General features: G+C 49.2%; 1 protein-coding gene across 1 annotated transcript in view; it reads left to right on the top strand.

Moving 5' to 3' along the window:
- Positions 1 to 274: 274 nt before the first annotated feature.
- The window catches only part of USP31 (ubiquitin specific peptidase 31), a gene marked incomplete at its 5' end in the record, with an annotated part of 36,386 nt that continues 16,829 nt past the window's right edge, over positions 275 to 19,831 (top strand). Inside the window, 6 exons of the mRNA XM_082490520.1 lie at positions 275 to 886; positions 15,586 to 15,723; positions 16,222 to 16,310; positions 17,444 to 17,536; positions 18,748 to 18,883; positions 19,408 to 19,552. Of these exons, the coding sequence (XP_082346646.1) occupies positions 275 to 886; positions 15,586 to 15,723; positions 16,222 to 16,310; positions 17,444 to 17,536; positions 18,748 to 18,883; positions 19,408 to 19,552 (1,213 nt within the window). The remainder of the gene's footprint in view (positions 887 to 15,585; positions 15,724 to 16,221; positions 16,311 to 17,443; positions 17,537 to 18,747; positions 18,884 to 19,407; positions 19,553 to 19,831) is intronic.

Genomic DNA, 19,831 nt, shown 5'->3' with positions numbered 1-19,831 from the left:
CGGGACAGCAGCACGGACGGGGTCCCGACCGCCCCCCCAACGCCGCCGCCGCCCTGCCAGCAACAAAGATGGCGGCGCTGCGGCCGGCGCCTGCCCGCCGCGAAGGTGGCGGCGCGGTCACGTGACAGCGCGCCCCGCCCCGCCCGCTGCATGGCGGCGCCGTGAGGCCGGTGAGCCCCGGCGGCTGCGGCCCGGCGGGCGGGCGGGCGGGATGCGGCGGCGGCCGCCGGCGGGTTGAGCGGCCGGGCGGGGATGCGCGCTGCGCCGCGCAGCCATGTCGCGGGTGAGCGGCCCCGGGCCGGCCGGCAGCGCCAAGGAGAAGCGCTCCTTCAGCAAGCGGCTCTTCCGCGGGCGGGCGGCGGGCGGTGGCGCGGGCTCGGCCGCGTCCCCCGCCGCCGCCGCACCGGCTCCGTCCCCGTCCGGGCGGTCGCTCGGCGGGTTCATGAGCCGCGTGCTGAAGACCCTCTCCACCCTCTCGCACTACAGCAGCGAGCCCGAGCCCCGCGGCCCGCACGCCCCGCGCCTGCCCCCGCCGCAGGCGGCCGGCGGCCTGGGCAGCTGCTTCCCGCCGGGCCCGCCGCGCAGCCCCGAGCCCCCGCCGCGGCCCACCGGCGGCCCCGAGGCCGTGCCCGGCGTGGCGGGGCTGCGCAACCACGGCAACACCTGCTTCATGAACGCCATCCTGCAGTGCCTCAGCAACACCGAGCTCTTCGCCGAGTTCCTGGCGCTGGAGCAGTTCCGCGGCGGGCCGACCCCCGCCGCCCCCGGCCCCGCCGTCACCGACGGCCCGCCGCCTGCGCCCGGCGAGGTCACCGAGCAGCTGGCACAGCTGGTGCGGGCGCTGTGGACGCTGGAGTACACCCCGCAGCACAGCCGCGACTTCAAGGTGAGCGGGGCGGCCGGGCCTGGTGGGGCCCCGGCTGCTGGTGGGGATGGCCACCTCAGCTCTTCGAGGCGGGAAGGCCGAGCGCGAGGCAGCCGTGCTGACCAGGCCTCATCTGCCCTGGAGGAGAATGGAACCGGCCCTCTACTGCCCTTCCTCCTCGGTGCAGGGATGGCCTGGCACCTTGGTGCCCCTCGCCTGGCTGCCGTGCTGGGGGCTGGGCTCCATGCGTTGCTGCGGGCATGGTGGGGCCTTGTTGCTGGTCGGAGTGCTCACACGGTGTGGAAAAGCCCTCTGACCTCGCCAGGAGCACACTGGTAGCTCTGGAGAGCTGCTCCGGCTTCCCGGCGTCCTTCAGGAGAAGTAGACCCCCTGCCACGTGCAGTCTGGCGAAGTGACAGCCTCGCATGTCCATGCCATCGTCTATGGCGGCCGCCCCTTGGCTTTCTGGTTGTCCTCAGCGTGAGCATCTGCAGTCGGGGCACTGCTGCTCCATTTGTTACTGGCGGTGTTGAAAGCCGGCTGATGCCTCTGCTGCTCTTTGCTAGTGAAAATGTCCATTTTGCTGCTTCATACCTCTGTTGTGCTGCATTTAGAAAAGTTGCGACTAATTGTTGCAGTGCTGGAGCTGGGAGCTGGGAGCGTGGACAGGAGGAGGAGGCGGCAGCAGCTATTGGGAGGTGCGCTTCCCAGGCTCCCCAAGCACTTGGGAGCTTGGGCTGATTTAGGAAATGCATTGTAGGAGCATGGGATCGTAACCTCCTGCTTCTACTAACTGGTGGTTAATACCGTGGCATTCTCCATGCTGCAGCCCTTGCACTGCAGTTTGGTCCAGTGGGGCTGTCTCCTGCCCTGCCCCGCTGCAGGGAGCGTGGTCGCCCCAGGAGTTGTTGTAGCAGAGGGCATGGTTGTTGCACCGATGGTTTAAAAATGCCCTGTAATGCTTTTGGATGAAATGAGACACAACTGTTTTAAAAGCGCTCCAGGCCTCCCTTGCTTCTTTAAACAGTAAGGATGTTGTGAAGTTTTATTGTAACAGTGATTCCCTGGCATATAAAACTGCTTGACTGTGTGAAAGAATGAGAGGGTAAGTGGTAGCTTCCACACCATTAAGTCAAAGACCTTTGCTTTAGGGGAATTTTTCTTGCAGAGTGAGTTGGAGAGGGGATGCACAGATGCATGAAAATATAGCAAGAACGTAGTTCACACATTCTCTGGTTATCTTCAGTTCAGACAGGGTGTGGCAGCAGGTAGAGACCGTGGGTACCACCATCTGCTCTCCCTCGATATCTGTTGTATGGTGGGATGTCCGAGAGGCTCCTCTGAGGTGTCAGTGGTCTTTGGCACCCTCAGTTGTTTGGACTGACGCGCGGCCAGCACCTCCTCCCTTTGCTTCTCCTGTTTCCAGGCAGCTGCATCCACCCTCACCGCAGCTGTATGGGGGATATTCTCTGGGGAGCCCGGCTGTTTGCCTTTGGAGGGAAAGCGCCTGCCCTCTCTCGAGGATGCCTGGTGCTGGGTAGGGACTGCGTGCGACTCTGGTGTTTTCAGAAGTGTTTATTGATGGAGGAGCGCTTGGAAGCCGATCCATTCAGCTGCAGTTTCGGTGTGTTCAGTCCTGGCAGTAGCAGTGGGCATTCGCCTTTATCGTAATCCTTCACCGCTCTAGAGGCGTTCTGGCAAGAGAAGAAATTGTGGATTTCTCCTGAGTAATGAAAGGAATAAAAGGTTGTGAAAGCGGAATTATCGTTTGCCAGTGTAACTGATAAAATCAAAGGAGAAAGCAGACCACTTTCTAGGCCAAGAAATGCTGTTTATGCAGGCCTGTGGTAGAGGTGTTCAGATAAAAGTGACAGAAGGAGGAAGAGAAACAGGTCTGTAGATTAAATTAAGGACATGTTCTAAATTTAGGGCTTTTGTTATAGTGGAACTTTCTGTGCTTATTTGCAGGCATTACTAACGGTAAGTGAATGCTTTTCTACTTGTTGATGTAGCAGGAGCCCATCAATCTTCTACCTGCCAGGTCCCCTGGAGGTTTTTAAAAAGCATCTTGCTGTGGGGGATCTTGTCCCAGTAGGTCCCATTCACTGCTGCACAATGTCAACAGCCCGTGTCTTCCTCCGAAGGACTTTGTCATTATGTCAAGTACTCGGCTGTTTCCTTACAGGGGTCAATTACTTTTAATAGTAGATTAACGCCTTTAAAGACAGTTAAGTAGCCTGAACCTGCTATTAAATTCAGTGTTCTTAATTAAGATTTTCTTCAGCAGATTTGCACGGTTAATTTAAAGCTGTAAACAACAGGCTTAGGTTTGAGAAAGGTGAAGACTGGCATCTTCACTCTGGAAGCTGCTGCTTCTCCCCAAAACAAACAAAAAAAAAAAACATCCCCCCAAGTTTTTTTTGGATAGAGCGTGGAACATTCCCTATCTTCATTGCTTTAACTTTTTTTTTTTTTTAAGGGTAGAAAGTGTTTTCAGGAGAGTAATTTGTGCTTTCACTCCAACAGTAATAGTGATTGGTAGTAATATTTATTTGGTAGTCAAAAAGGTCTTTAGCTGGCATGCTTAGAAATCTGTGTGTGGTGGGTTTTTTTGCTCCCCCCCCCGGGCACTGAATGTAATTGGGCAATGACACTATTTTAGGATAAAGTATAATACTTATCGTCTTGCTCAGTCTTATATCTGTAGGCTTTTTTCTTGGGACAGAGGAAATTCTTTTCTAAGAGGGGGTCTCTCTGAGTCTATGTAGACAGAGGCCTTTGAGAGGGAGAGTTTCTAGATGCTCTTTACCCTTAGCTGTTTTTTCTTGGTAGTATTTTCTCCCTTTTTAGGTTGGTCTTTGAGAAATAACCCATCCCACGGGTTCATGAATCATGTAGTCCTGCCACTGAAAACAAGCAAAATGCAATTAAAACAAGTGGTTTGTATAAAATGGTTTGTCTTGTAATTGCAGGGTCGAGTGAGAGCTTTGCAAGAGAGCTAACACATGGGGAGGGGAGAAGTGTTAGCCTGGCTAGCAGCTAGCACATCATCTCTGGTCAGATCTACTTGAAACACAAGGATCTCTGCCAGTTTCTGCATTTTTAAACCAAATATTTCTCTCTGCCATGAGAAATTTTTTTTTAAATAAGTTTTTCTTCCCAGTCTGCGTGGAGCGCTTTCTAAAGTGTTTGCAGTGGCTTATCCTTGGGGCAAGGATCTGCTGTGGAAAGGGCTTTTTTCCCAAGGAGGACTTTGAGAGTGCTTGATCTCTGTGATTGAGGTGCAGTAGAAGTTGTGTGTCAAGCTGTGTGTGTCCTCTGCTGTTCCTCCTACTGAGGTGTTTGCTGCCCAGGGATGCGTGCTTTACTTTCCGCAGCTGAGCTAGCAGGAGGAGAGGGCAGTGGGGAGGCACATCTTCATGAGAGCTGGAGGAGCAGGAGGTATAGAAGGCTGTAGCAGTAGGAGAAGGTCAGGGAAGGAATGGGCTGGGATGTGGAAGCAGGGGGTTTGGTTCCTTCAGGTTCCTCTTTGGGGCTGGGAGCAGAAAGGACCCTGTGCAGCCCTTCCCTGGGACATGACATGGGAGCACTGTGGCAGAGATGATGGATGTTGGTTTTTTATCTCTGCTTTGGATGACTTTCCTGTTTGTTCTGTGCTCATTTACAGTTTGTCTTAACAATCCTTTTCTTCTGATTGCTCAGTGGTTTTTATTTTCCTGCTTAAACAGAGCTGCTGCTTTCATAACAAGGGCCAATATTGCAGCTTGTGCTTCCTCTTTCCCTTTTGTGATGGTGTGACAATGGTGACAAACATCTATTGTATAAGCAGTAGCTGTGCTTTGACTTGTTTTTTTGCAGGGAGCTGTCCCATTCTGCCTGCAAAGTTCCTGGGAGTGTCAGAGAGCGAGGACAGAGCGCCCTTTGTAATGGGGAATCGGGCTGTGACACTTGGAGGTGATGATGGGTGTCTTAAGCGAGAAGGGGTTTTATTTAAACTAATTGGGCTTGAAAAATTGCATATACTTAACCAAGTCCTCTACCTTTGCCTTCCCTGGAGTTCCGGTCTCCTGTGGATGATGAGGGTGTTTTCTGTTTTGAGGCTTTCTTCGTAGCGAAGCCAGTTGCACACTGAAGCGTGTCAAGTGTTTAACAAGACCCTTTGTGTGCTAGAACTGTATTGATTTCTTTTTTTTTTTTGTCCTACAAGATTAAGATTGCCTTATTTTTATGACCTGCATTGTGTACAGCAAATACAGTAAAATTATAAGAACAGGATCAAGTTGGATTATCAGAATTAGATCTGAAGCCATAATGAGTTCCTGTTAGTAGAGCAGGGATTATTGTGCCAGGTTAATAGTGCTGCTTCCATTTATGTTTATTTTTAAACCTGTGTTTAATGAAAGGTTTCCTAGTAGCTGTGTGTAACTGTTATGGTTTCAAGGTGCTTGTGTTTTGGAAATGTGCTTGGTAGACCCTGCAGTTGGGACAAGCAATCTGTCAACTGTGCTGGGGACTTCTTTGTGAATTAATAAATAACGCCTCTGAATTATGAAGGAACTCCTGCAAAGTATTGGCATAGTATCTTTACCTCCTGTTGTAGATGAAATGACAGCAGTTCTCAGCGTAGGGTTGCTTGGTGCAGTTTGGACATTGGAAGCCTTCAGGCCTGCACTCAGAGCTGTTAGCCATGAGCTCTTCCACTCACTAGAGCCCTCGTGCTTTGCTAACAGGGCCAGTTATATGTGAAATGGGATCCCCTGCGTCATGTAGAGCTCTGCGCAGTGCAGCGATAGGTTATTTTATTCTGGACAGCGTCAACTGCTTATTCCTAAAATATTTCTGCAGAGAGCTGATTGTCCTCCCTTTACACAGAGAAGGAAGAATGGGACATGAAAGAAGCGCAAGACCCTTCACCTTTCCCTCCTGGTCCCTCGTCTTTTAGTTCCTGGTGTTTCAGTTCCTTTCTTCATTTAAAGGGGCTTTGAGTAGGGCCAGATAACATGGAATTTTTAAGTGCTTGTTCCAGTTCAGTCTGGGTGCTCCCAGTGATGGCATTGCAATGGGGAGACTTGTCCTAGAGCTGCTCTGGGATTTAGAATTGACACACTCTTCTTGAACCAAAAAGCAAGTTGCAAATTTTCTACATCATTATTGTGACATTTCTTGACATCATGGGAACACATTACTTTCTTCACTGGGATCACAAAGGTCTTTGGCAGTCTTTCCAAGTTAGACTTTTCTTTTTTTGATGTTAATGATCAATAAGATGCAAGTCCATTATTGTGTGTGGGGTGGGTTGTTTTTTTGTTTGTTTTACTTTTTTCTTTGTGTAGATTTCCTTACAACTGAAGCATATTTTTCTTTACCCCTCCCTCCCCCCCCGCATAAACCCCCTGTGAAAGGTTTCCTGCACTGAGATCCTGGTTGCCTGAAAGCAGCAGTTTCATTTACCAGTCAAATCCAAATATTTTTATGGGGATTTCTGAGTTATACTTCAAACTTTGATCTGAATAAGAGCAGTGGAAGGCTGAGGAATGGAGAGCTGAGCTGCAGAGTCCAGAGGAGAGGTCGAACACTTTTGCGGGGGGGGGGGGGGGGGGGGGGGGGGAGTTTGCTGGAGGGGGAAGCAGAAGTGGTGTGGCTGCTAATCTCCAGGAGATGAGCGGAGGGAAGGGCGAGCAGGAGGCAGGGCAGGAGACCCCAATGTAGAGCAGCTCCGTGGCCCTGCTGTGAGGTGGCCCTGGGGGCTGACGGCTGGATGGACCCTCTGTGGGGCTGGAAGGGTGATTATGCATTGTTGTCAAAACATGTTCTCCATCTTCTGAGCTCTGAGGTCCTTATTTCCACACTGCCTCTGCAGAAGTGCAAATGGTGAAAGTATGAAAACCATGTCATGTCTGGCAACTTGTGGAAGGGGAGAGGGAATGCTTGTTCTTAGGCAGCTTAATTGGATCTGTGCGTTGCTCCGTGCCCTGCTTTGCATGTGGCATTTATAAATGGCCATGCTTGATTGCGAGTAAACCCATTTTGTGCTTCCATCTGAACGCATGACTGCTGCAAAGCACTGCTTTAATGAACTCTTTTGCATATGGTTGCGTCAGTGAAATTAATTTTGTTTTGCAGCATCCTTGAAGTGCGTGGGGAGGCTCGTGTGAGCAGTAGTGATCAGATCCCCGTCTCAGGGGGCCTGTACTCTAACTTCGGACCCAAGGGAATACCTGGAAAGAGTGGGAGAGGCACAAGTATACAGCTGGAGCACGAGCTCCTTGGGGTCCTGAGCCCAGCCTTGGGGTCTGTCCACTTACACCCGCATTTCATGACTCTACTGAACCACTTCACACTTGTGGCATTCCCTTGCTCTTTTGAATCCCACCCATTGCTCTGCTAGTGTAGCAAGAGAACAAAGTTGGTTTGTAGAACAAAATCGTTTTTCTGCTGTTCATAAGTATGAATTCTCCTGGCGCAGACAGCACTGACTCCCAGCAGTGCCTTCCGGCAAGTGCGACCGTGTGTCTGGGAAGGAGCATGCCTGTTTTGGAGCACAGCACTCAACAACACCCTTTTCTGGGTCCCTTTCCTGTATGGGAGAGGCGTCTGGCGAGTGTTGGCCCCGGCTGCGAGCCCTCTGCCCACTTCCGCTGTGCTCTGCTGTGCTGGGGAGCTGCCAGCGGCTCTGCCTGCCGGTGCCTGCCTGGAGGAAGGAGCACGGCAATCCTGGAAGGTGTCATCTTGACAAACCTCACTCTCTCCTTGCGTGTTGAAGAAAGGTGGTTAATCAGGATTAACTAAGGCTTCAGCCTGGAAGGGTGAGAGTAGCTGCTAGTGCAGGACAGATGTCAGGCAGGGGCTGGTGGGGTAATGCTTCTTGTCCGGGCTTGTTAGATGCGGTGGAGAATCCCCTCTGGTCCTGGCATGCTGCACTCTGCCGTGCTCCTCATGTTTTTACTTTTTGAAGTGTTACAATAAATGGCTGTGCTTATTTCCGCTCTGTAGCAGGCAAGGGCTGGGCTGTGTGGGGACCTGTTGTGGGCTGGTCCTGGGGATGGCTGGCTGCCTGCAGAGCCACCATGCTGTCCTGTGGGGTGCTGCCTCTGGAGCCCCAGCACGTCCTGGCTGCCCTATGGGGCAAAGGAGGAGCACTTTGTCCCTTCCTGGCTGCTTTGACAGATGTGCTGTCTTTAAAACTTCCTTTTCCCTCTATTTGGTGAGCTGTGGTAAAGCTTAGCCAGCAGAGAACTCTTCTGTCCCGGGCTGGACCAGCGCCTCATCCTCGGTGCAGGATGGGCAGCAGATGGGTGAACCCCAGGCTGATGCTGGACCTGGGGGGCTGCGAGCTTGGCTGTCCGCCTGCAGTGGTGCTGGGCCCTACATGCACTGGGAGATGCTACAGAGGCTTTCTGCCGCTGGCTCCTGGCAGTAAGGGAGGGTTGTTGGCTGTGCCACTCTGCCAGTGCTGTTGTGGGGAGGCAGCCAGCATCGCTGCCAGCCTCCGTGGAGGGGGGAGACTTGTTGCACTCAGTCGCCCTGGTTTTCTTTTTTCTGCTGTGTGCAGCCTGCAGCAGCTGAGGCGATGTGTCCCGAGTGCTGGAAGCTGTGCAGGTCTGTTGGCGGCTGCCAGCGGCACAGCCCTGGCCAGGAAAGAGCATAATGGTCCCTGCTGGCAGCATCTCTGCTGGCACTTTCACCTGGGCAAAGGGTCACTGCTGGCATTGGCTTTGTCCCCGGCCTGGGGAAGAACAGGAAGTCTGAACTGCACTATTTCCCAGGTGTTACTTTCCCCAGAAAAGAACTTTTCACTTCAGAGAGGGGAAAATTGCTGTTTCTGTGTGAGCGGAGGGAGTAATTTAGATAAACGTTCTTCATGAGATGTCTGCTGTAGAAGTTGCACAAACACAGAACTAAGTCTGTGGGTTTGAAGAAAAAAATAATAATGTGGTTGAGCGTAATTTGATGATGTTCAATGAAAGATGAAGAATAGCCTTTCTTTCCTGCTCATGTGTGTCATTGTGTCAGGTCTCTAATGAGCTGGCTTCATCCGTTCATGTACAAAAACCTTTCCACAGCTGCTTCCTACCAGAGGCACACTGGAAAATAGCAGACTGACATTTTTCCTTTAGTTGTCTTTGTGATCTTGAACAATAACAGCAGCAAAGGAGAGGCCAGTAGTTCATCTATGTTTGGATTTATTTATTGCATCTATTTAGAGCAATAGATGAACGATTATTAAACTTTCAGTGGGCTGATAAAAATGATAATGCGTCTTTGCCGTAAATCTGCTTTATAGATGGACAGGGACTTGTTTGGTTATAGGGTGCTTGCATTAGGGGATTAGATAAATGTATACGATCAATATGAAATTATGTTTTCCCCCCTCTTAACTCTTCTGATAGTGCCGCTTCCATTCAGGATGACTGTGTGCCGGTCCTTGCACATCTCGGGGAAGACAAGATTCGTTCCTTCTCCTGCCAAACTCTGAGGGGCTGAGCTGAGGAAAGGGTCTGGAGGTGTACGGCTCTGCAGTTGTGGAACGGTGTTGGGATGGATCTTCAGAGTCTGTACCCGCTCCTGGTATCTCACATCTGAAACAGCTGCACCAAAATCTTTCCTGACCCGCTCTTAATACCCCGCGGTGATGGATGGTGTCTGGTCAGATGCGCCACCTATGCTTACAACAGAGCCAGATTAGAGGCAGAGGATTAAAGGCTATGGGGGGTTGGTAAATATGGTGGTTTTAATGTGTCTTTATGTGTATTTTTAAAACAATTGTTTCTTAACTCTGTATCTGCAGCCAGTTGCAATTGCTGTTGCATTACTGCAGTGGGTTCAGCATAAGCAGGACCATCAAAACAAGGTGTTGTCTTTTCTTTCTTGATGAGCAAAAGAGGAGGGAAAGTTTGAGGTTATGTTTTGACTTGTGCTTGTCCTTGTGTAAAATAATCTTTCTGCAGCCTGCATGCAGCCTGGGTGGCTGAGCAGGTATCTTGGCGTGGTGGTGTTGGAGTTATGGCCTCATCTAAACCGAGGTCGCTGCCTGAGCTGTGCAGATGTCACCTGGATAGTACTGTCACAGACTAAGTTGAACCACCTTCACCCTGCACGTCTCCCCGGCGAGGGCAGCAGACCCACTGCCCCTGGGTGGCAGCTTTGCAGCTGGTGAGCTGGAAGGGGAATCTCAGAAAATAAATACGAAAAGGTTCAGGGTGGATGGTGCTTAAAGATGAGATGCTTGCTTTGTCTTGTTGCCCACCAAATGTTAGTGGGACTGCTCAGGAATTGCCAGTCTGGCTTGCCAGGAGGTCGCAGTCCCCTGTCGATTGCCCAGGGCTGTAAGGTCCCCACCACTTGTTTGTATAGCCCACTGCCCTCAGCCCGAGTGAGGGGGCTGACTTTGGAGACAGGGAAGCATGTGGGGCTGTATTTGGTTGCCGAGCCGTCTAGTTGAGTGGAGACTGTGCTTTAGGAGTTCCTGGTATTTTTCTCAAATTGTTAAATTGTTTATTTGAGTCAGTGCCTTTATCTCTCACTTGGATTTAATTGTGTTCCTTAATACCAACTGTTCCGCCCTGCTTATCTGCTGCTCCTCCTTTACACTTTGCCTGTCTCGGATTGCTTTGCTGCCCCAGCATCTCGCAGTGTATTGGGAGGAGGGCACATAACATTTCACAGAGCAGCAGATGCAGAGGTTTAAGTAATAACAAACCCACTTGTAGCAGCGATGGCAGGAAGCATGAGTAATGCTGGGAACATGCTGCTATTGCTGGAGTGTTTTTGTAGCAGGGCCTCTTGTGAGGGAATTGCATCTGATATTTTGTAGTGCTTCCTGAATCACTTCCAACATCTTGTGATCTATCTCCACAGGCAGCTCTTTATCCTTGGTCCACTCAGGCTGTGAGAGTGTTGAGGAAACCAGAACAGCTATCGTGGAGATGCTTCGGAGATGGGGAATGACACAGATACAGCCCAAGACACATGGCTGTTGCAAATCCACAGGGTTCTCTCTGCTGTGGGGTGTTATGGGCTTGCGCAGCTTTCTGTAGGACAATACATCACCGGGAACGCATTCCAGTAAAAGCCAGAGAGGGTCTAGACTGGCGTGGTGTGCTGGTGACACTGGGAGAGAGGCGATAAGAAACACTAGCCTGGATTCCTGAAGTCCTTAATTATGTCTGTTTCCATACAGAACCCCCCCACATCCCCTTCTTTACTTGAAATACCAGATTCACTTCCTCCTAGCAATACTAAAGACCCTTTTATCTTCAACTCTGTCTAGACTAGGACTTAAAGTGTGGTGGTAGCACCTGTTGGCTAACTTCACTAAAACAAACTAGACCAGATTAAGCAGCCGGCTCTTGGCGTGCCGACTGAAAAGCATTAATGCTGGCCTGATGATACCATACCTCTTTATATCTTAGTGCAGAGAGGACCATACGCTGCTTTCGGGGGGAGTGTTTCAGCACCTCTCTTTCTCTTGGCCCTCTTTGGTCAACTCGCTGCTGAGAAGAATGGGCTTGGTCTTGCTGTGACCTGTGCTGCCTTTGGAGCCCTCCTCCCTCGGTGGTGGTACTGGACATTGTCACTTTGACATCCTGAGCTGGGTACAGGAGGGAATGGGAAGGATGAATGAGGCCATTAAAAGGCAAGAGTGCTACTGTGGAGCCATGGGTAGCAGTTTTAGAGAAAAGGTGTAGTGAGATAACCACTTAAGACTGGACCAAAATCTCTGCTTCACACTTCAGTAATTGATTTTCAGTTTGGAGCTTGACACAGTAATTTAAGGGCTAAATTTAATTTTCAGGTTTTTTTTTTTGAACAAAGATAATGTTTGCAAAGGAAGTCTCTACATGTATGTCTTAAACTCTTCCTTACACCTTTTGTCTGGGTATGTTCAGCTAAACACACTGCTGTGAATATCGGCCTTTTCGCCTTGCTACAGATGTTTTGGATGTTTTTGAATATTAATTTTTCCTGATCCTCGATGACCGACTAAATTCTGTCAGCTGGGATCATGGACTCAAGTCGTGGTGTCATGGGGCTGGAAGGGTAACTGGCTCCAACGCCTCTGCTTGAGGCAGGACCTGGGTCTGCAGAGCTGGTATCCAGCAGTGAGGAGCTGCCTTGTGAGCACCCTAAGATGGGTCAGCCTGGAGCTTTCTTAAAAATAAAAGAATGCATGGTGTTCTTATCAAGAAACTAGTGTTCTGTAAATCTAATGGGAGAAGTAGAAGACCAGGAATTGTAATAAAGTTGATGGGAGTGGGACCCTGAGCTGTGGTATTCAGCTGAAGGATGTTTAGTGATGCGAAGGAGAGATCTGGTTATGAGAGCATCTGTGGTCTAGGCTAGTCAGTGTCAGCTGGTGGAACGACAAGGTTGTGTCTTTAGGTGTGACTCGGGGGCGGTGGGTTTCTACCACAGCTAAACTGGGCTTCTCTAGGTTGTTGCTATCTCGTCCTGATGTCTGCTGGGTGAATGTCGAGTGTTCAGGCATCAGACCAGGATCTGCAAGTATGTTGACTGTATTTTCATGGGTTAGTGTTACATTTCATAAAATGGTGCAGCACGAATAATTCACTAGGTTTTCTGCTGAAGGAGGGCAGGAGGCATCAGGCTGACACCTGATGAGGCTTAAGATCAGTTTTTAGATCGTGTTTGTCACTATTTTCCTGCCAGTGGATCTTGTTTTGCTCAATGGGAACTAGGAGCAGAGAGAAGACTGTTTGGTCCCCTCAAATCTTTGAGTCCCTGTAGACTAGTCCCCTGTGAATTGGCTTGCCCAAGTCATGTTACGTTGGGCACCAAGCAGGGGGGTGCTGGGCTGGCACCTGTGTGGTGCAGAGGTGAGCATTTGCTGTGGGCCACTCGCTTGTTTAAAACTGTGTTTACATATATTATGTGGGAGGGCGCTGGTCCCTGTGCAGGCAAGGGCAGTAAATCTGTTGTCAGAAGGGCCTGCACATATGTAATGAGAGCAGATTATTTCTGTTTTCTCTTATTTTTCTGCCTTGAGGCAGGTGGACAGATTATAGAGGATAGAGAGTATATGTTTATCAGTCCTTTCCTGACTTTTCATCACACCACCCCCTCTCCTCTGGTGACCCCGTTTTCAAGAGGGATAAAGCGAGCAGCCCAACCTCATTTCTCAAATCTGTTGCAAAGTCTGATTAGAGAAATGGAGGAGCTCTGGTACCCTGCGCGTGTGCAGCCTGCCTGGCCCCTCTCGGGGCGGCTGGTCTGCCGCAGCCTTCCCGCGTGGTTCTTGTCCGGCAGATACAGTCTGGTCTCTGCTGGTGCCACTGCCCCTTTTTGGGGACCCTGCTCAAACAAGTTGAGTCCTGTGTAAGCACTTTTTGTCTCTCCGCAGGTGTACCGACGGATGCGGGTGCAGCACTGCTAACATGGCGCATCCCAAACAGGATTGCTTTTCCCGGTAGTACGCAGCACGGGGTGGTTGGGGACTTGCTGTGCCACTGATGTGAGCTTTGCTATGAGCCTATTTCTTACAACGAAAAGCCTGGTATTGACTTTGTGGTTAAAATTGGTGGAGTGAGAGCATGGGGGTGGCTGACTTTTGACCATGTGGTAGATGAATGTCCTGCCTGTTCCTTGAGCAGTGGGAGGTGCAGGCTGGCTCTCCCGGCTGCAGCCTGGTGCCTCCTCGGAGAAGCAGAACGTGCTGGCTTTTCTACAGCAGTGGTGGCGTCTGCTGCTTGGGAAGGAACCCTGGCTCAGCTGCTGGGGTCAGCCCACCACGACATGTTACTCCAGAGACTATTCCTGCTGAACGCAGATGCTGGTGCCTGGCTTCTATCCTCCAGAGCCTGTGCCATGTCCCCAAGTGCACAGGGATGAGTGCTGGCTGGTCATCTGGGTTTTGTTGAGGAGGTGAAAGTGAGATCAGAGAGCTGGAGCAGAGAAAGTGTTTCCTGATGTTAGTTGTTGGTGAGGAACAACCTTGCCCTGGTAAACCCTGGTGTGGGCTCCTGTCAGCTTTTCAAGGAGAAGAAGGAGACATCCTGTGAAGGGGTGTGTGTGGCCTGGCTGGAGGGCTCAGTGCTAACTTCAACATTATGAAAGCTGTCTGCAGAGCCGCAGGGCAAGGATAAATCTGTGGAGACCAGATTTTGGTTGCTGGTGAACTTCAAGCCCTTCCCGTTTGTGTTCAGAAGAAAAACAAGTTTGAGCAAATCCCTTGAGTGTGCTGGTGTCCTTCTGAGACAGCTTTTCTGGAAATTCAAGAGTAAATTAGATGCGTTCCCCAGGCTCTTAGCATGAATCCAAAGTAGTGCTGGTTGTGCACATCACACCTGTGACTGCCTGAGTCCTCCCTTGTTTGGAGTTCACTGGTCCAGTAGCACCCATTGGGTACCATACTGCTCTGGCATTGGTCGCTCTGTGACACTTGGGTTCCTTGTGGTTGCTCCAGCTAGAGGGAAAGCTGCACCTGCCTGGCTGAAACAGTCCTTCGTAACTGTGAACAATGCCAGTGCAAACTGTGCTTTTCCTCCTGCTCAGTGGTCTGTCCTAAGCAAGTTTTCTGTTTTGGGTAGTGGCAATAGAAGATAATGTGTAGAATAAGTTGTGCATAGTGGATACTTGATACCTAACGGAGAAAATTACATGGTAACTGTACTGCTTATGTGCTTAAAGAGGGTGTCTGAAGCAAAGGAAGTTTGCTCTATCTGCATATTACAGGGATGATCAGTTTGTAGAAGCATCTACAGTCAATGAAGCATCTACAATCAATCGACAGAATAAGAGGGAATGGCTTCAAGCTCCAACAGAGTAGGTTTAGACTGAACATTAGGAAAGAATTTTTCACAGAAAGGGTGGTAGGGCATTGGAATAGACTGCCCAGGGAGGTGGTTGAGTCACCATCCCTGGATGTGTTTAAGAGACGTTTAGATGTGGTGTTGGGGGATATGGTGTAGGGGAGAACTTTGTAGAGTAGGATAGATGGTTGGACTCGATGATCCCAAGGGTCTCTTCCAACCTAGACAATTCTATGATTCTATCTGCAGTTTTGATGTACTGATCTTGGCTGATTCCTGGAATTGTACACCTATATTAGCATTGAGCATCTGCATCTAGGTTTTGGGAAATCTGTTACCTCACCAAAGCGAGAAAGAGCTGGACAGCATGCGTGGACATTAGGAGACTAAATACTTGTTTTACTTCAGCTTACATAAATAGATTTTGGGAACTGAACAGTTTCAGACCCTGTGGTACATGGATAGGTATGATTAAAAATAGCCTTTGCTCTGTGTTAGCATGGGAAATAGTACCTGTCGTTGTCAGTGGATTGAAGTGAGTTTGCCTTGCTCTTGACTTATGTGAAAGTATGGTAGGTTGGTTGTTTTGGTGTTCATCACATCTAATGAGTCCCAAGTTTGCTATAAACACTTCTGTTTAAGTGATGATGCAGTTCTTCCACAACCACTGCCATAACCCCTTTGGTCTGTTCTGAGAGCAGGTGGCAGTTTCTCTGCCCAGTACGGCATCAGCTTATTCTCTAACTCAGGGTGTACGTTGGATCCTGCACGCGATGGTACATCCTGGCCTGTCCCCAGGTGGTATGGGAAGGCAGTGTCCTGTCCAGAGCTGTTGGCAGTCCCTGGTTTTGAGTGCACTGCCACCTCTGCCTGTCTGATTGTGAGTGCTTGGTAAAGGGAAAAGCTCGATTCTTGTGCTTTCGCTGTACGCCCGTCTCTGTCTCTCTGCAGAACATTGTATCCAAGAACGCTATGCAGTACCGTGGGAATGCCCAGCATGATGCGCAGGAGTTCCTGCTTTGGCTTCTAGACAGAGTCCATGAAGATCTGAACAATGTAGTGAATTACAGTGGCATGCCTCCGCTCAAGGTAAGGGATTTTGATGGGAGACATCATGGGAGAGTAGCAGTAACTTTGCATGCAGTCTTTCTTTTTAAATTAACTCTCCCTGTTGTCTTCTCAGCTCTGATAGTTTGTATGGAACAAAAGCTTGGGTTAAAATACTGTTTGTTTCTGGCCCTGTGAATATAACTTGCCATTTCACTAATCCCTGGCAAGTGTTCCCTAATACAGTCGTTTGTGAATGGTCACATACTGCTCTGCAGGAGCTGGGAGGCATTATAGGGGAGGGACTGCCGGATACATCATCTGGTGGGAGATCCCTGCCTTCCCTTGGGCTGCCCTAGCTACTTCGCATTCCTGCGTAACCACCGCTGTGAGCAGAGCACACTTGTTATTTTAAAACCTTGTGACCTTTTTCTGGTGGCTGTGGGCAAGGAGGGCACAAATTCAGCTAGGAATACTGGAGTCATCTGTGGTGCACCTCCCTGCCTGGGTGTGCTTCTAGGGTTTATTCTTTTCTTTTAGCCACCGTTGGAGGATGACGTGCTGCTCGAGGGACCAGCCTTTCCAATCAGTAGTACTTTTGTGCAGGAACTCTTTCAAGCCCAGTACAGGTATATTTTGTAAAATTTGAGGCATTATTGCATGTATCGGTGACCCCAGTATAATTCTACCCTGACGCTAGCTCCCAGTACAGTTGAGACTGGTGTCACTGTGTTAACAGCTGTTTCTGAATTCCTTCTGAACGTGATCTGAACTAAGATCTTGCTCCAGAGGAGAGGGAGAATTGCACTACTTCAAGTTTGGTGTATTCTGTGAAAATCTACAGTATGTACCACATCTTCACCTGCCCTGACACATCCTGAAAGCAAGTCAGTGCTCAGTGGAGCAAAGACTCGGGACAACTCTGCTGTTTACCCTGCCTGTTCGGAGGCAAGAGCCTGTGGCAAGACCTGGAGGTGCCTGGAGGCTGCTGGGGAGTTAGGGATCCCGGGCGTCTTGCAGAGTTCCTGTTACCTGGCACTTGGGAATTCCGAACGGAATCTTTCACTGTCACTTCAGAGCTTTCCCATGAGTTTCCCATACTTCCTGGAAACAAGCTTTCTAATTTCAGAATTAATACAAGAAAACAGCCTAATTCCAGTGCTCCTCGATGGCTTGTGTCTGTGTTGCTATAAGAATTTTAATTGTTGGGGTTTCTTCCCAATATTTGCAAGGCTTTCTTTGCAAAGGAGAAACCTTAAGCCTGGTATAAAACACAAAGCCCGTGTAAGGTGCAGGTTAATTCTGAATTTGAGAGGTGTTGTCTGGAGATTTCCCCTTCTGAGTAAGAGTGATCTGTACATCTGCAGTGCTGACTGTTGCCCTCTCTTTCCCATCACTTCCCCTCTCCTCAAAGAGAAAATCCTTCCCAGTCTTCCATGTTGGAGCTACTGTTGACGAATTATTAATTTTGCAGTGATGTTTATTAAGAACCAGATTCAGGAAGTGGAGTGAAGCCTTTTCCTGGCATGCCCTGTAATGAACTTCAGGACTAATTACTTTAAAAGGATCTAGGAATCAGGAGCCTATCACTTACAGCAGCTGTGTCTATATGGCCTTTGTGCAGAGCTGCTCTGTATGGAGAAAGAAGACTAGAAAGGGGCAGCCAGGTTGAGATGCAAAGGCTGTTATTTGTGATTTGATGATTTAACCATTCCTGATGAAATTAGGTATAACTCTGTGCTATTATTGATATTTGTACTAGGTCCTCTCTGACGTGCCCTCATTGCCAGAAGCAGAGTAACACCTTTGACCCTTTTCTCTGCATCTCTCTGCCGATTCCTTTGCCTCATACACGGTATGTAAATGTCTTGAACTTAACGTTGGCTGTTTCCTGTGCATATAGTGTTGTTTAATTTGCTACAGAAGGAAGAGAGATGTCAGCAAAATCTCTATGGTAAGTCTTTAAAAAAGATAGATAGGACCATATGGGGCTTAAATTTTTTGCTTTGCAGGTAAATTGGAAAATTGAGCCTTTTACTTGTTTCAGAATGGCCCTCTGCCCCCACCCTTAACTTTCTACAGAATTAATTTTTGGGAGAAAAAAATATCTTTGATTCAGGTAACCAAAATATTTTGCTTTTAACTTGATTTATAGTGTTTTAAAATTAAAAAGGGGAAAAGGATGAAACACTTTTTTTTTTTTTTTTTTTTTACCTTTTTTTAACTTTCTTTAGAACAGTCTTACTGATCATTCCAAAAAGTGAAGTAAAAGCTTTCCTGAAAAATGTTTTGCATTTTTTGAAAGACAGCTGTTGCCAATAAAGAAAAAAGCTATAGGCAGAAAAAAATCCAGATAAAAGGTTCAGAGCAAAGATAGAGGTGCACAGCAAAACTGCCTGTATTATAAATAAGCAACTCCTTCACCTGATATTTTGGATGCAGAAAACTTGTTCTGGGTTCAAGAAGCAATGGAACAAAGTAATGAAAGGACATATTAAATATGACTGTCACATTTAATTCGGAAGTCCCTGCTCCACCACTGAGTGGAGGCTGAGTGGGCTTTCCAGGGAAGGGTCCCTGGTAGCCCAGCTGCCCCCCTCTCCTCTTCCCGAGGTAGTACTTGTGGCTGCTGATGGAGGCAGGGTTGAGTGTTGAGAGGCAACCTGGAGCAGCTGTTTCCAGTGGCAGCTCTCCAAGTGCTTTAAGTTGCTGCCTCGGACTGTCCTAAGCTGCATTACAGGATCCTGGTTGGAAAATTATGATTGTCTTGTCATAGAGAGTTTTATTTTTAACTTTGTGGGGCTTTTTTGAGACGAAATTCTGCTTGTGGGAGCAAGTAACACCAGTAACACCAGTCCATGTAGTAAGAAAGAAGTCTTTGGAAATCAAATGTACTCGCCTGGCTGTGGCCAAGTGTTAAGTCCAGCGTGAGGTGGATTCAGGCTGCTGGGAGGGCCCTGTAGCTTACGGGCAGGCTGGATGCGCCTGCGTTGGGCTGACTCTGTTCAAGGTACTGCCAAAAAGTGCTCAGCCCAGATCCAGCAGCGCCCTCCCTGTTCTCCACAGGCCGCTCTACGTCACCGTGGTGTACCAGGGGAAGTGCTCTCACTGCATGCGGATTGGAGTGGCGGTGCCCATCTCTGGAACGGTGGCCAGGCTGCGGGAGGCTGTCTCATCAGAGACCAAGATACCCACGGAGCAGGTAACGGGCTGGTCTCATCACCTGCGTCCCCTGTCTTCAGCGGGAGGGAGTGCGGAGACTTTTATCCCATGTTGAATATATAGGAATTGAAATTTGCTGCCCATGATTGAATGGGGGAAGCAGAGTAGTGATAATCTGGATCATGCTTTTACCTCTGCATTGGCTTTTTGAAACCTAATGACATTGGGATAGCCCTCAGTAGAGTGTGCAGACCTTCTGCCTTATCACATGGCGATTAGTGTGTGCTGGCAATGAGGGAACCATCGAGTACCTATGGGGAATTCCTCTGTAGGCAGAACTTCAGCAAAGTTGTCGGATCCCACAAAAACCTCTCCACGTGCTGCCTTTACCCCAGCTCCTCTTTCATGGCAGTCCTTTTCCCTGTTCCTCATTCCTGGCTGATGCCAGGATGCTTTGAAGAATGCTGTCCTGTAGCAGGAAAATCCGAGTTGAGAGACGGGGCAGCTCAGCTGGATCAGGCACGGGTGGTTTAATGGGTTCTGGTTTGCTTCTGCTGACTCTAGATTGTGCTGACGGAGATGTACTATGATGGGTTTCATCGTTCCTTCTGCGATACTGATGACTTGGACACCATTCATGAAAGCGACTGTATATTTGCCTTTGAGACCCCAGAGATATTTAGGCCTGAGGGTATCCTTAGTCAGAGAGGTAAGTCAATAACTCTGCTTAATGCCTACCTCAGGTGACTAGATGATGGAGGCTCCTTTTGGAAAAGGATATACTTTTGGGACTTTTATTCTCAAGTAGTTTATGTTTTGGTGTATTGATTTCAACTCTGACTTTGTCCAGGCTCATTCCAACAAACTTAACCTCCTGGCTGACAACACCATTATCAAGAAGCAATGTACATTCCTTTCTTCCTCTTCCCGAGGCTGATTCGGCAGGCCAGGCTGGCTTAATGTGAAATCTGTTGTCAGGCTTAATTTA

Source organism: Vanellus vanellus, assembly GCF_965231255.1.
Source record: "Vanellus vanellus genome assembly, chromosome: 14".
Lineage (NCBI taxonomy): Eukaryota > Metazoa > Chordata > Aves > Charadriiformes > Charadriidae > Vanellus > Vanellus vanellus.
Note: the sequence above shows the minus strand (reverse complement) of the source record. Positions and strands in the feature narration are given on the sequence as shown.